The sequence below is a fragment of the Ctenopharyngodon idella genome, chromosome 22, assembly GCF_019924925.1.
Source record: "Ctenopharyngodon idella isolate HZGC_01 chromosome 22, HZGC01, whole genome shotgun sequence".
In the NCBI taxonomy this organism is placed as follows: domain Eukaryota; kingdom Metazoa; phylum Chordata; class Actinopteri; order Cypriniformes; family Xenocyprididae; genus Ctenopharyngodon; species Ctenopharyngodon idella.
The window spans coordinates 5,781,704-5,799,342 of record NC_067241.1 but is presented as its reverse complement, the minus strand read 5'-3'; the positions used below and the strand labels follow the sequence as shown (position 1 = coordinate 5,799,342).

General features: G+C 34.8%; 1 protein-coding gene across 3 annotated transcripts in view; it reads left to right on the top strand.

The window, feature by feature from the left end:
• Positions 1-2,887: 2,887 nt before the first annotated feature.
• Positions 2,888-17,639, top strand: part of ptpn11b (protein tyrosine phosphatase non-receptor type 11b) — a 31,670-nt gene continuing 16,918 nt past the window's right edge. For 2 of the 3 annotated variants that reach the window (XR_007927426.1, XM_051879600.1), the window contains exons 1-2: positions 2,888-3,074; positions 16,702-16,824. Coding sequence is in view for 2 of the 3 variants with exons in the window: in XM_051879600.1 (XP_051735560.1) it covers positions 3,061-3,074; positions 16,702-16,824 (137 nt within the window). In the remaining variant the exon portion in view is untranslated. Of the gene's footprint in view, positions 3,075-12,697; positions 12,921-16,701; positions 16,825-17,639 lie in introns of those variants that run through there. The other variant, XM_051879601.1, reaches the window with a different exon arrangement.

Here is a 17,639-nt window from a genome sequence, read left to right as displayed (position 1 = left end):
ACAGTGATTCTCTTAGGGGCATATAAAATGTCATCAGACATGACAGGCCCAGGGTTGCTTGGAGATGTTAGATAAACAGATCTTGTCAAAGAACTGGCTCTAGGGGTAAAATGGTTAATGGAAAAATCCATTCTATTTCTCTGTATGGCAATGAGTATGAAATGATCCACTCTAGATGAGCAGAAGGTTCCTTCAGTACACATGCTCACACCAGAGCAATAAAGGCTCTTTTACTGCATGGCTTCAACAAGGCTTCAGCTGTCTGGCTACATCAGGGGATCTGTGGCTCCCATTGTTCCTCCTCATGAGGTTTTAGTTTGGACTACAGGGTCCTCGGGCTGTAAGGTCAAAGGGCGTCTTGGAACGGAGCTTGTCAGCAGTACTGGCTCTTCTTTTAGTGAATGATTTCCATAAAGGAATAGTTCACACAAAAATGTAAATAGCTCTAAACAAAGTCAAAGCATAACCAACTACTGTGTCTGCTTTAGTTCCTGAATGCATCAGAATTTTAAACAAATCGTTTGAGTGAACGTTTCAATGACTCACTCATAAAGAAAGGGCTGAAGTGAAGTGATAATGACAACATGACGAATGTAGTGCGTCCAGATTACATCCATAATACACTCAATCATACTATATAGAATCTTTTTTTAGTGGTCATAAAGTAATTATTTATTCAAAGTACCTACTTTTACCTACGATTTCGGACAATCAATTGTTTCGTTGCTGATTGAAGCAGTGTTTTGAATGAATCAGTTGAATGAATGATTCAATGACTCATTCAAAAAGAGTCACTTGTGTGTGTATATATATAATATATACACAAGTGACTCTTTTTGATATATATATCTTTTTGATATATACATACTATGGAAGCCCATTTCTGCCACAAAAAAATAAAAAATAAATCATGCTTTGGTAAATCATAATTATGACATTATGACAAATAAAGTTGAAGCCTAAAAAGTCAGATTTTTTGTGACTGTTTTACTTTTTATGATTTAACACTATTATGATTCACCAAAGCATGATTTTTATGTGGTGGAAATTGGCTTCTATAATATATAATACATCGTAAATATTTAAGTGTTATTGATAATTCCCAGTAGGCCTTTATATGGGTGAAATGTAGAGAAACTGTTGCACACTGTCCACAAGTATAAAGTTACAGACACATTATTTGCATTGGCTCTTACACAGAAAACACCTGGTCAGACTCTCTGTGTAGAGAGAGAAATCCATAGATAAAGTTCCGCATTTCAGAAAATTGCATAACTGCGTCCCCCAACAGATTAATGTCCCTTAGGTCCAGTGACGTCATGGCAGCCATGCACTGCTACAGTGCCCACAGCTGCCACCTTCAAATCACCCCAATGCAAATGGGGTCAGGCCCAAATGGAAACTGCTGAAACAAAAACAGAGCCAACATTCCTGTTGTGTATCTTCTATCCCCTAACAAAAATAGCAGCATTACAGCTAACAGAGTTATAATAATCATGCTTGGAAATGAAATAAAGGTGATAATTACAGCAGGATCTGCTAAAATAAGAGTGTCATGACTTGAGGGAGAGAACTGAATATATAGTATGTACATCACTTCATTATGGCCCTCTCTCAGAGGTGTTTTTGGACCTCTAAATGTCTGTCACCTCCAGCAGTAAAAGATGGAGGTGCTAAAAACCTCTTACACAAGACCACATTAAAAGTGTTCATATGTAATCACATTAAAAAAATCCTAAAGGTTTTTATTATTACTCTTGTTTGTAATATGGCTATTATTCTTAGAGTTTTACGATCAATTTCAAGGACGCAAATATCTCAAATGAAAATATTGGGATATCAAATAATAATTCCATGGTATAATGATTACTATATTTCTAAACAGAATTAAACAGTACACAGTTTTGTCAGGTGACCTAAAAATGTACAAGATGAGTCAAATATATTTTTTTCTTGGACTGTAATGGTAAATGTATATGTAGTATTTGCTAATTTTAAATGTGTCAATATTTTCCAGTTTTGGTTTCATGGGGTAAGCAGGCCTAAACATTTTAATTAAAAAAGCCAAATATATAAGAAACATACACATAGAGAGTTAAACTGTGTCAGAAAAAAATAATCTTAATTATGTCAGATAACACTTAAGCAAAACATGGTCAGGTCAAAGTGTCTGAATAATTTTTGGTTCCAGATTTTTATCAATTTTACTGGTAGTCCACTGTATGAAGAATTTTTGGGTATAATATGTCAGTTTACTTTATTTTGCTATCCTCACTTACATAAATGAATTATAGTGTCCTGCACCCACTAGTAAAAATATCAAAAATGTCTGAATAATTTTTGGTTTGACTGTATATATATTTATATATTCTCCTGAACTGTCAAAATAAAATTCTAAATACAATAGTATATTTATATATATTTATTTATCTAACATTAATGACACTAAAGTATAATATAAATATTAATAAGAATGGGAATGGGATGGGAGATTGAGTGCAAATATCCCTCTTTTAAATGTTGACATTTTGTGCTATATAACTACTAAATTAGCAAATGTTTTTATATATTTCCTATAATAACACATTGGCTGATGCATCATCATCCTGTACATACTCAACTTATACCTAAATATGTTACAATTTAAAAGCAAACGCACATTGTTGTATTGCTGCAAATGAGCGATGAATATATGTCTAGCTATAGCTTCAATCTGTCCCCGAGCTGAGGAGATACAATACAGTAACATGAATAGTGGTGTCAACTGGTGGCTGGCTATTCTCCAACCAGTCCTGTCATATGGTCCCGGTAAATAGTAAGAGCTTAATAATAACTGATTTTTTTAAACGGCTAGATAAAGTTTTTCCAGTCTGTTGTCAGTAGTGTGTTCCCTCTGTCAGTGAGAGGCGGAGGGAGTGAGTGAGAGTCGGGAGCTGTGTGACGCCCCTCGCTCGCGCTCAGCTCCGCTGCAGTGACTCGGCGAAGGCAGGATCATTTTATTACACTTTCCCCTTCAGTCCGCTCATACACATTTGACATCTGACAGCTCCCAGGACGGCCATGACGTCTCGAAGGTAAGCTGAAGGCGACATTAAAACTGCAAGAGCGGGTACAGATAGTAGGCTACTGTTACTGTATGAATGAATCGAGCACGACACACAGCTCAATGAGTCGGACTCGGTCTTTACTCCAGGCTCCTGATCCTCTCTGGCCCATTATACTGTATGTGTTCGCTTTGCTCAACGGGTTTTGTACAGTAGAGTATTTAGGAGTAGTTTTAGTCTTTTTTTCATTTCGTTTATTTCAGTAGTATGTAGCTCTCGCGACCGGATATCGAATATGAATAAGCAGTAGCACAAAGTGACTGTGACAGTTTCTCTCAATGCAGTTTAAACTGTGCTTTAGACGATTTATTAGGAGACTTATGGTAAAGAACTCTTACTGTATTTACTGTATATCGTGTGCTAAAATAACAATAGTTAAAAAGCCGGATGACAGAGATTTGAGATAACCGTTAGATTAAAAAATAGAGAAATATGAACAGATGCGCTGAAAATATCTTTAAAGCTGCAAATAAGCAGACCAAATTAAAATACTGAGACTATATTAATTAAAAATTTCACACTGGGTTATCTTGTCATACTTTATCCAGGGTTAGTCATTAATCCTAGGTAGATTTCATACTGTATGGAACCCCGTTACCCAAATAACGTCCTTATTTGCATATTAATGAGGTCAGTAAAACTGATTGGACAACTACAGCACGCGACGTGTTTTAATATCTGTCAATCTGTATAAATGTCGTCATGATGATCAGCTCTAGCTGTCTTAAGACTTATGAAACACAAATAAAGCAGTAGTGTTTCTTGTTGTCGTCGTTAATCGACATTGTATCCAAGACATGGAGAGTAAACACAGCCCGTGAAATTTCGATAAATGTACTATAATAATGAATATTTAATAAGGTAAGCCCTGAGGCATTTTATAATTAGATGTTGCTAAACAACTCTGGAGCTGGGTTTTCAATTTAGACGGGATTAAAACGCATCTAAAAAGAATATAGCCCATGGTTACGTGTGGTTTGACTGGTTTGTTTCCAAAAGTTGGACACAGGCCTACGATTTCATTCAAATCTGCATAAACAGAGATCTAGAGATTCATTGTGTAACACACCTACACAAAGAGCTGAAGCACACATCAGTTATTGTAAGAGTTTGCACAGGTGGCCTTGGGTAAACAATGTATTGTATGGAAACAACACTTTGTGTGGCTATATACTTGCACTATCCACTCATTTACCGTTAGCTCAACATATTTCAGAATTAGCTTTTGGTTTGACTTCTCCAGCATGCTTTCATTTGTCAGAGTAGTCTGTGAGCCTTTGGCCTTTACTCTGTCTTTACATCATCTGTTATATAAATAGCTCTGCTGCCAACAATTACCATTGACTATTATTAGCGTCATTTGATTATCATGGTGTCATTCTCATCACATTAAAGGAATAGTTCACCCAAACATGTAAACTCTGTCATCATTTAGGCTATTCCTCCAAACCTACATGACTTTATTTCTTCATTGAAGCTCAAAAAGAGATGTTAGGCAGGCAGAATGTTAGGGAATGGCAGCCTTTGAAAACTCACTTCCATTGCATACAATAAAAGTGACCATAATCTCCATTTGTGTTCCACTGAAGAAAAAAAGTCGTACGCATAAGGGTGAGTAAATGATGGCATATTCCTTTAAATGGTATGAAAACTGATCCCACTTAACAGTACATAATGGAGGATGAATCTGTCTAATGTGCAAAACTGAAAGGGACCTGTATGTTTTGCTGATTTGCAGTTAACTATGCTACACAAACAAGAGCCTGAAAAACTATATAAATATAGGGTTTGCATATATTACACTTACAAATGTTTTATTGTTTATTGTTTTATTGTTCACAAGAGGTTTACACAGCGGAGGCTAAAAAAATTACTTAGCCCTGATGCTCATGCATATTTAACTCAGTCGTAAACAACATTTAAACTGCTCTGGGTGGACCAAAATAGATTTTTTATTATTATTATTATTATCTTTATGTAATGTGGAAGACTTTTTCTTGGTCACTTAGGCCACCTGCTGCTGCGTTCTTTATTTGGCATTATTTTTATTTCCTTATCTCTGGTTCATAAAGCACCTTTTGTGTATGTGTGTGTTTGTGTAAGCATGTGAGTACAGGAAAGAGGAAAAAGGAAGAGATGGCTCACTGCGCGGTTATTTTTGTGGGGTCATGAAAATATGTGGTCATGAATTTTTGGTTGCTCGTAAATAGTTGTCTGTTGTCAAAATTTCCACACTAAGTTTGTGATTCACGTACATTTTCCCCTTCATTTACATCCATGCATGCTACTGTTCAAAAGTTTGGGGTTGTGAGATGTTTATAATTGTTTTTGAAAGAAGTCTCATATACTCACTATTAAGACTTTTATTTGATTTTTTATTTGATCAAACATACAGTAAAAATACAGTAATATTGTGATGTATTATTACAATTTAAAATTTTCTGTTTTGGTAAAGCTGAATTTTTTTAGCATCATTACTCCAGTCTTCAGTGTCACATGATCCTTTAGAAATCATTCTGATATGCTGATTTGCTACTCAAGAAATATTTATTATCAGTGTTAAAAACAGTTGTGCTACTTAAAGGGTTAGTTCAACCAAAAATGAAAATAATGTCATTTATTACTCACCCTCATGCCGTTCCACACCCATAAGACCTTTGTTTATCATCGGAACAGAAATTAAGATATTTTTGTTGAAATCCGACGGCTCAGTGAGGCCTGCATAGCCAGCAATGACATTTCCTCTCTCAAGATCCATTAATGTACTAAAAACATATTTAAATCAGTTCATGTGAGTATCCAAACCGCTGATTCGATACGCTGATTCATAACGCTCCGAAGCTTCATGAAGCAGTGTTTTGAAATCGGCCATCACTATGTAAGTCTTTATTTTGTTTTTTTTTGGCACACCGAAAATATTCTCGTCGCTTTATAATATTAATATTGAACCACTGTACTCACATGAACTGATTTAAATATGTTTTTAGTACATTAATGGATCTTGAGAGAGGAAATGTCATTGCTGGCTATGCAGGCCTCACTGAGCCATCGGATTTCAACAAAAATTTGCGTTCCGAAGATTAACGAAGGTCTTACGGGTGTGGAACGGCATGAGGGTGAGTAATAAATGACATTATTTTCATTTTTGGGAGAACTAACCCTTTAAGGTTTTTGTGGAAAACGTGATACATCATTTCCAAGATTCACTGATGAACAGAAATTTTAAAAGAACAGCATTTACAGTATATGAAATTGAAATGGTAACGTTATGAATGTCTTTACTGTCACTTTAATGCGTTCTTGCTGAATACGCACACACACACACACACACACACACACACACACACAAAAACACTAGACTTGCATATCTGAAAGCAGAAGGGACAGGACCGATAGCAGAACTAAAAATTCACTGAGAGGAAAACTACCTCCAGTGTGGTGAAATGAGATAGCCTGTCCAAAATTTCCAGGAATTCTGCTTGTCATGACCAAAGTTTTGCTGAGTTTTTATCACAGTCATCCATTTATCTTATTGCCCTCAAAGCACCAGTTTTGTTTTCCTTTGTGCTATTGATATTTATGTTCGAATTAAAATGAAAAGTGTCAAACTGCAGTCTGTTACCATAGTGGTCATATGTTATGATTTGTGGATTTCACATCATGGATTGATGATTATCGTTCTTTTTATAAATGGACCCTTAAAATCAGTCCAGCCGACTCACTGATACTCAGCATGACCGGCACAGTTTTGTAGTGTAAATGTAAATGTAGTAAATTATATGGATGTCTTAAATTTCATGGTTCATATCAGAAATTATCAGTTGTTATTATTCTCCTAGACTCCCCTTTTAGGATGCGAAGCCAGGACTTGACCCCATTCCAGGAGGCTATTTCTGTTGGAAGGGTTGTTATCAGCTGTCAAGACTTTGAATATGATTGTCGACGTTAGATTTTGTTTCACGTGTCCTTGGGCTGTCTGAACCCGGGCAAGCTCAAAAATGGCAAAATATTTCTCCCTCAGTCAGGGCAGAGAGAGGCTGGCACCACGTCAAACCTTGAATGTAGCATTCTAGCTATGTGTGGGAATTGATTTAACCTTACATTTATGTGCTTGGGGTCTTTTGTAATGGAGGCTAAAATCAATCATCTCACACTTTCAGATTCACTGCCATAATGTCCCATATACTGTATATATGTCCCATACTGTTACTTCCATGTAGGGCTTGGCGAAAAATATTATCACAATATTTTTTTCCATATCATACGATATTGATATTTATCACAATATTCATTTACCATTAATAGGGAAGGAAATGTATTAAACATATTTGTTAGATTTTGAGAATGAATGTAAACATGATATGAAACATGATAAAAAAATAAATACATTTTTTTTTTTAAAATTAAAAAAAATGGGGGGGGGGGGGGGAATCTGTGTTTTATGATTTAATACAAATTTATATAAACTTTAACAATTTAATCAAGCTTTTAAAATGTAATCAAATTGAAATATAACAATTAATTTACAACAAAACATTGCATTTTTATTTTTTAAAATCAAATAAGATGCTGCACAACCGAACTGTGTAAATTAAAAACATGGATGAAAAAATATCTTGGCTGTATGATATTCCGTATATTATAATTAATATTACTTTGAGAAGTACATTTTTGTATACAGTAGTGATGTATTTCTGTCATAATTTCTTGAAGTTAAACCGAACTTTTATTTTGACGGTTTGTCGTGAAGTTTCAGTTTCAGTGTGTATTTGACGGTAGCATTTCTCAAATGAAACGCTGAAAAGCTTGTGAAGTGACTCTCAAAGCAGCTCTCGAGATGAAGTTCATGTGTTCATTTCCTCATATATTGAGAATGCAGAAGCTGAAAACACTGTGAGCGACACATGTATGCTGTGTGATATGCTGTTAGATGAATCCATATCAAGTAAAACTGTCCAGAGCTTATCACCAAATTTTATCGCGATCTCGACATGATATCATTTATCGATCGTTTATCGCCCAGTACTGGTTTTTGAAATAGCCTTATGTTTTTGAAAGAAGTCTCTTATGCTCACAAAACTTAGTACTGTTGTAAATAATATTACAATTTAAAACAACTGTTTTTGTGATTTATTTTAATATATTTTAAAATGTAATTTATTCATGTTATGGTTAAGCTGAATTTTCAGACATATTCCATATTGGTGCTCAAGAAACATTTCGTATTCACATAAATGATGAAAACTGTTGTGCTACTTAGTATTTTTGTGGAAACCATGATACACTACCATTCAAAAGTTTGACATAAGACTTTTTTTAAAGGCTGTCCTTTTGAATGTTTAATTCATCAAAGAATACTTTTTGTTTTTTGTTTTTACTGTTTTCAACATGTATAAGAAATGTTTCTGCAGCAAATTAAAATGATTTCTGATAGATCATGTGACCCTGAAGACTGAAGTAATGATGCTGAGAATTCAGCTTTTTCCACCAAAGCAATAAATATATTAATTACATTGTTTATTGTATATTATACAATATAATATAGCAATATAATATATATATAATTTACAAGTTACTGTTTTTACTGTATATTTGATCAATTCTTTTAAAAACAAAAATGAACAATGTATATATACGGTCAAACCAAAAATTATTCAGACATTTTTGATATTTTTGATATATTTTTACTAGTGGGTGCAGGACACTATAGTTCATTTATGTAAGTGAGGATAGCAAAATAAAGTAAACTGTGACATATTATACCCAAAAATTCTTCATACAGTGGACTACCAGTAAAACTGATACAAATTTGGGACCAAAAATGATTCAGACACTTTGACCTGACCATGTTTTGCTTAAGTGTTATCTGACATAATTAAGATTATTTTTTTCTGACACAGTTTAACTCATATTTTGTCATATTTGTCATATTTTATTACCATATTAATGAATGAAATGTTCAAGGTGTCTGAATAAATTTTGGTTTGACTATATTTATATATATATATATATATATATATATATATATATATATACATACACACACATATATATATATATATATATATATATATATATATATTACCCACCATGTCATCACTAGACTATGTGGTAGCATAATCAGCTTTTCTAAAAATATCAGCAACGGTACCAAATTCCAGCCACAGAGACCCGTCTGCCCCCAATATAGATGAGAGAGGGTCTTTGAAGCTGAGTTGGGGGTACTATGTATATCGCTTTTTGTCACCGAGCCTGTCGCTTTAAATAGCCGACTGTGTTGAACTTGAGACATTATGTAAGAGGGAAGAGGCAGGTCTCTGTGTGCACGTGGGCCTGTGTGTTTCCCCTGTCAGAACACTGCTGCAGCACTTTCCGCCTGATATTGCTCACTCTCTCTCTCTCTCTCTCACTCTCTCTCTGGCCCACACTGTACAACCCGTTTGTGCCCCCGAGTTATCATAAGTAAGAGTCTCTGGTGTCACTCAACAGTATGTGCCAATATGGATTATGTGACCATTCCCGTTTTAGATATCCTTTGGCATTTTTAATCTCATTTGCTTGTTGGTTTTATTATTATTAAAATAGTTATATTATTTTTATAACAATTATATCATTTAACAGCATTCAATGTCTGTGGTGTTCGTCCATCTTGTAAAATTTTTTTTGCCATAGTTCATTGCTATTTTTATCAGGCTGTATGCTGGACAATGGCCGTTAATTATTAAAGCAGGGGAGCAAGTCCTGCATTTATTTTATTGAAGGGGAAGCTAAAAGAACAGAAGCGCTCTTCCTTTGCATTCATTAATCAGACTATTATAACACTAATGGCCTCAGATTACACTTATTGTGTCTTTATGAGATTTTATAAGGTGTAAAGGGAAGTTACAGGACAATATTACTTCCACTGAAAAAGGGGGTGATAAAGCATTAAAGAGAATTGATAAGACTTAAAGCTGAAGTGTACCATTTTTCGACTTTGAAATACTGGTTTCACAAACAGGACAAGCCTTAGTTCAATTAGGACATTTAAGTAGCTTTTATAAACGTGCCTAAGAAAAAAAAACATTACTGGTGTGCATCTTGAGACAAAACAATGGCATTGACATATTTTAAGATATGTCAGTGCAAGACAAGTTGCTTTAAGTTAAGACAGCTCAACTGCATTTTTATTCTGGGACTTGGCTTAAAGTGATAGTTCACCCAAAAATGAAAATCATTTACTCACCCTCAAGTTGTTCCAAACCTGTATGAATTTCTTTCTTCTGCTGAACACAAAAGAAGGTAATTTGAAGAATGTTTGTAACCAAACAGTTCATGGACCCCATTGACTTCCACAGTATTTGTTTTCTCCATACTACAGTATGCAAGTCAATGGACCCCATCAACTGTTTGGTTAACCATATTCTTCAAAATATTTTCTTTAGTGTTCAGCAGAAGAAAGAAATTCAAACAGGTTTGGAACAATTTGAGGGTGAGTAAATGATGACAGAATTTTCATTTTTTTTGTGAACTATTACTTTAAGCCTTCTCTGTAAAACTGGGCATTTGTGTTGAGATGCAGAGATGACCAGAAATGAGTAGATTGATTCCTCGAAAGTGTAAACACTGACTTTTTGGTGGAAAACACTGCTGTTTGTTTGAGCATCCTGGCATAGCAACATTGACTCAACCAGTGGTGTGTATTTGAGGCTGTTTGTCCAACCAATTGCAGATATTTGGGAAACATGTCATTATTATTTTTTGCAATTATGTTTGGTGGCACAGAAATGACACACTTCAGCTTGATCTAAAGCTTAGGGTTAAAACTCATAATATTTTGGACTCATGATATTGTGTCCAGCTCCATTCTGGGGAAATCCGGGTGTTTTCCTGGCGCTCAGGTCTGTCCTAATTCTCTCTGTCCGTTAGTGACTCATGCCAAAGTTCCTCTGTAATTAGAAAAAAAGCTTCGTAAACCTGAGCAGTACATTTTATTCACGTTCTTTACTCTGTCTCTTTTAAAATCAGTCAGACATTTAGATACAGAATTACTTGGCAAGCATTTTACAGTAACATACTGTTTTCATAAGCTGGCAAGTGCACACTTAAAGTGCTTGAGCAAAGGAACAAATCTTCCTTATAGAAACTTCCACATGTGCTTAAAAGTCACTTGCTGTGGTATTTATAGTAGCTTTGTCTCATAATAAAAAATTATTTCTCAGTATCTTTGTTTTGTTTACCACTAAAAATATTTAACCATCCTTAAAACATAAGTTTACTTGAGAATCAATATATCAAAATTGTGTAAGATATTAAGACTTGTTTTCAGAGTATGTATCTTGAATTAAATGTATTTTTCTTATCCAATTGATAAGCGTTTTCTCATTAAATTTTGTAGGATTTATGATTAAAACAAGAAAAAAAAACTTTTGACAAAGGGGTAATTTTTAAAAGTAAGACACTTTTATTCAGAAAGGACACATTATATGGTGAAAAATTACAATAAAGACATTTATGTTACTAAATATTTCTATTTCAAATAAATGCTGTTTAAACTTTCTGTTCATGTAAGAATCCTGAAAAAAAAAGTTCCACACTTAAAGGGTTAGTTCACCCAAAAATGACAGTTCTGTCATCATTTACTCACCCTCAAGTTGTTCCAAACCTGAATGAATTACTTTCTTCTGTTCAACACAAAAGAAGATATTTTGAATAATATAGGTAACCAAACAGTTGACTTCATTGACTTCCATATGGGAAAAAAATACTATGGAAGTCAACTGTTTGGTTACCGACATCCTTCATAATATCTTCTTTTGTGTTCAGCAGAAGAAAGAAATTCACACAGGTTTGGAACAACTTGAGGGTGAGGATATGATGACAGAATTTTCATTTTTGGGTGAACTATCCCTACTATGCAGCACAACCATTTTTAACAAATAATAATAATAATAATAAATGTTTCTTGATCACCAAATTACCAGATCAGCATATTAGATTGATTTCTTATAATGGCCATTGGCCACTGAAATTCCAGCTTTTCCAATAGAGGTAAAATCAAATTATATTTTATAATAATATATATAATTTTTACTGTATTTATGATCAAATATATGCTATCTTATTAGTTTTAGGTTTTTTTTTTTTTTTAATTTATTTTATTTATTTTTTTAAAATTTTTTTTAGTTTTAGCTTTTAGTTTTATTGACCCAAAACCTTTGAACGTTGGTGTATTAAAGCAAAAGATAACTGTTTTAAGCATGTTCAGAAATTTTTTTACTGGAAAATAATACAAAATACTGATTTACTGCAATGAAAATATGATTATTTGATGCCATAAAACACTTTTACTTGTGTATGGTTTTTTAGTATGCTTTAGTACCTAAGCTGCTCTGAATATGATCTTGTACTGTACCATTTTCAATTTGTTTGCTGTGTGTGTGCAGTATGTACAGTGCTGTTTTTTTTTTTTTTTTTTTTCCCAAAAGCTGCCACTCTCCATTTAAACATAATGATAGCAAAGATAAAGATAAGGAGTGTAAGAGTGTGACGTGCAGCATGGCAACGCTGCGTCACATTCAGAGAGAGAGCAAGAGAGGAAGGGGGGCAGGAGGGATGGACAGTTGCTCAAAAGCTGATTGTGCTAGCTGCCTTTCCTATCAGGGCAGCTCACACGCATCCAAATCCCAGATTAAACACCCCCACCTCTCTTTCCAACCAGCAGCACTCCTACAAGTCCCTGCCCCCTCTCTTCCTCCTTGTGTAACTGTACCAAGCGTGGATTACCAACTCTGAAGCAAAGCAGGGGCTCTGACAGGCTCCGAACAGAATGGTGAGGTAGGAACATGAGGCATTAGTTGCTGTTATCATTTTGTATCTGGTCGATACCATTTTCACGACCACATTCACATGCGATCGCGTTACGTGTTTCTTTCGCTGTTTGTGCAGGAGTGTGTCTGTGCGCACTTTGCAGGATGGTTTGTGGTTTGTTGTGGCTGTGTGTGTTGTGCTGGAGGAAAGCTCCTGGAGAGCTGCTGGGAGCTCAGTGAGGCTTAGAAGTGACCCGGAGCTGTTTGTTCCTGAGTGCAGATCCTTGCCTGAAAATCCTGCATCTGTACAGACCTGTTCAAATAATAGACCAGACCCTCCATCACGAGAATGAAACGCTACAAGAGCCAAAACAGAAATTCGTCCAGTTGGTGTTACTTTTTATGTGCGATCTTTATTTTTCTTATTTTGAAATTGGGAAGTTATTGTTATATGTTCTTATAGTTTCAGAGAACATTTTTAGTGAAGAGCTGACAGGATTTTTGGGAACTGAAAAGAAAGGTTAAGAAGTCAGACTAAGCTCATTATCATTGTTTTATGAAAATACGTAACAGCTTAGCTAAGATTAGTGTCACCTGCTGTTTTGCGGTATGCAAAATGAAGATTTCATTTACTGTATGTATTTTCGGATGACCTCAAATCCCACAATTACCTACTGAGATGTTTACCAAACATGGACATAAATAGAGAATTTTTCAAGTTTCAGAAATACTTTTTTATAGTCAGTTGCATCACATTCCATATTCCAATGAATTTGAAGTCTAAGTTAAATATTCTAAAGCAGAATATTCTCGCTTTAATGTTGCAAAATGATATAGAGCCCATGTATAGTCAGCTAATGTATGATGACATGTTTATCTACACAGCACAGACCACATTTAGTGCTATATCTTTCTTTCAGTTCTTCAAGACATATAGGGCATGTTTATCATACTGGACGTTTACAAAAATATAAAAATATCTCTTATATTCGCACTGTACACTGTCAACTTTCAGCTGACAGAAAAAAATGAACTCATACTGGGTGACGATAAATTTCATAAGGGATTGTCTTTGTAGTGAGTTAAGCATGTTAAGCATATAGTGACATATATCTAAATATTTTTTTATATATATTTTATCTTAAATATTAATAATATACCATTCTTAAACGATTCAAACCGTTTCCTTGAACAATAAATAAATGTATAAACTGACAAACACAAATCACAAATAACATAGCAAAAAAACTATTTTAGAAATATTGTAATGTAAACATACATATATTGTGTTGTTGAATATAATATATATTTTCAGCATAAATTATAAGGTAATTCAGACGTTTCACTTCCAAAACCCATAATTTGTACAGTGATACACAGTGTATTTTCCTGTTAAATTGAATATATATTTTCACTGCATATGCTATGGTATCTCACAGTTAACCAATTACAGTTCTTTTTCATTACAATTACAAACGTCTATATACATTTGCGTACAACTTTTTTTCTAGGACGTAGTTGCTGGGGCTTGCTTTTCTGAAAGTCATTGTCAGGAGGAAAAGTGCTGACAGAAATGTCAATGAATTATTAATCCACATATATTTTAATATTTTTTTGCTTCAGCTGCAAACTTTACAGAAGATAGGGAAGTTAGTGACCATGCATAGTGATGATGTGACAAGATGGGAAAATATAGCCCTTTTGACAAACATAGAACCATAAGCAGTGAGTCATGATGAGGGGGAAAGAGAACTCTCAACATCCCCTCTGAGCAATAAAACTAATGCTCACAGGTAGAAACAATACAACATCAAGGGTACTATAACACTTCCACTATGTTGAAGAACTGGAGGAAGTGAGTGATGTTTCCATGGAAAGATGGAGGGAAAAAAATGTTTAGAGTTTAAACTGACAGTATCAGGGTAAGACCTAATGTGCACATCTGTTCATTAAGACTTCTGCTTTCGATAGCATTTGACTCAACAATAAGGATGACCCGATGGCCCGGGCCGATGTGAGCTGTGTTGTCACTAAATCTTACATTTCTTAGACATGTACTTTTTTAATTTCAATGACACCAAGGTAATGTTATCAAGCTGGCTAACATAAATGAGGTTTTGTTGAAGTAAGGAATGAGTTGAACTTATTTTCTGTGGTAATGACAGCAAGATTCTGCTTTACTTTGTATTGTACCCTGAATATTTCTTTAATCCATACGTAACAGAATTTATCTTAAAATCTCATTGAATGACAGTATAGAATGTTTTGTTATATTCAACACTTGAAAATTATAGGCATTATTTGAGAAATTAGGATTATTTAACAAATTATGTTTAGACACAAGTTTAAAAGTTTGGGGTCAGTAAGGTTTTTTATATATTTTTTTTAAATTAAATTGTTCATTAGTAATGGTAAAATCCTTTACATTGTTAAATATTTCTATTTCTATTTTAAATGAATGCTGTTCTTTTGAACTTTCTATTCATCAAAGGACTCACATTTTCCACAAAAATCTTAAGCAGCATAACTGTTTTTAATATTGATAATAAAAAAAAGTTGCTTGAGCATCAAATCAGCATATTAGAATGATTTCTGAAAAATCATGTGACACTGAAGACTGGAGTAATGATGCTGAACATCAGCTTTTCCATCACATGAATAAATTAAATTTTAAAATATATCAAAATAAAAATGGTAAAAAGTTTAAATTTTTATAATTTAAATTGTAATAATATTTGACAATATTACTGTTTTTACTGTATTTTTGATCAAATAAATGCATTCTTGGTGAACGTAAGAGACTTCTTTTGAACGGTAGTGTATATAACACCAACTATACAATGTGGTCAGGTTCTGTCAAGATGAAAGTAAGTGACCTGTATGCGGTCACTTAAAGTGAGATTAAGACATGCAGCCTAGCAGGCAGCCATGCTTAGAAACAGCACGCAGATAAAATTACTCCTGACCCCTGATCGGCCATTCACAAAGCCTTCTCACGTGAGGGAGCCGGTATACAGATGGGCTGCAGGCAGCCAGACAGCTGGGGCTCAACACTAGCCCAGATTACACATGACCTCCCGTACCCCCCCATCAACCCCAAAGGATTAGGAAATAACTTTTCGAACACAGCAAATCGTAACTGATTAGAATTGGCGCTCGCCGTGAAATTGGACACAAATATACATGTGGCTAAGCTTGCCTGATGTTATCACTAGAATGGGCGGGTGAACCAAAGAGTTTGCAGAGCCTGAGATGTGCGGGATATATAGAGCTCATTTTATTTGAACTTAAATGTACTGTTCAAAAGTTTGGGGTTGGTTAGATTTTTTAATGCTTTTTTCAATGTTCACTGAGGCTGCATTTATTTGATCAAAAATACAGTAAAAACAGTAACATTGTGAAATATTATTACAATTTAAAATAACTGTTTTCTAATTTGTTTTAAAATGTAATTTTAGAATGATTTTTTTTAGAATCATTACTCCAGTCAGAAATCATTCTAATATGATGATTTGGTGCTCAAGAAACATTTATTATTATTGTCAGTGTTGAAAACAGCTGTGCTGCCTCATATTTTCGTGGAAATCGTGACATTTTTTTCAGGATTCTTTGATAAATAGAAAGTTCAAAAGAACAGCAGAACAAACAAACATTTTTGTACTAGCGATTTTGTACCACACTGTACCTTTACGAGAAGTGTTAGTATATTTTTGGTCATTTTGATCATGAGATAAGGGTAAAGCTCTGTTAGCTATTGATCATCAGGACTTGATGTATTTGCTGATTATGTCATTTTGCTTTGATTTCAGGTGGTTTCATCCCAACATCACTGGGATCGAGGCAGAACACCTCCTCCTGACACGGGGCGTCCATGGCAGCTTTCTAGCGAGACCCAGCAAGAGCAACCCTGGAGATTTCACTCTCTCTGTCAGGTCGGCATGTTTACTATGCGCTTCTCCACACCTGCCTTACTGCGCTTCTGCTCTTGAATTATGCTTTTTTCCACAGAACACTTAACCCGGTCATTATGTTGTTTTGACCTGCTGTGGTTTGTGAAGTTAAGCATGAATTGCATCTCTCCTGTTAAATGTTTATCTGTGAGTTATTGATTTCTTGGAAGTGTACTTGTTTGTCTAGCTGACTGTTTCCATGCTTGGCAAAGCATTAAAATGCTTATTTGTGTCATAGATTTCTGTCAGCGTTTGTTTCATGCAGTGAAAGCTCAAGAGATCATATTATAAAATGCAAACACAATAGGACAGAGGTCTTTAACACGGCTCCTGGGGACCCACTGTCCTGCACAGTTTGCCTGTGTGTTTTCAAGTGATCATGAAGAGGTTAGATGCTTTAGGTGTGTTTGACATAGGGAATATTCCCTAATATAAAAAAAAAACATTGGCATTGTCTTGTAATGCATGCATATATTACATTGTGTCAGAGCATATTAAGGATTATGGCTGTATTTTTATTGGTTGCCATCAGTATTAGATGCTCGAACGTAGATGACAGTAATAGACAGCACTTTCCCTCCCGCTCTCCAGAACCTCAGAGCTTTTAAGTTGCCCCTGGGCTGGTGCTTAAGGATTACAGTGTCAGCTTGTGGTCAGGTCTGTGAGCAATTGCAGCTGCTTGTCTGATGAGTGATTGGAGAGTCAACGGACAGAGAGAGAGAGAGAGAAAAGGGCTTTCATAATAGCTTTAAGACATGGAGGGACGTGGAGCACCAGATCTGCTGTTTGTGGTTATG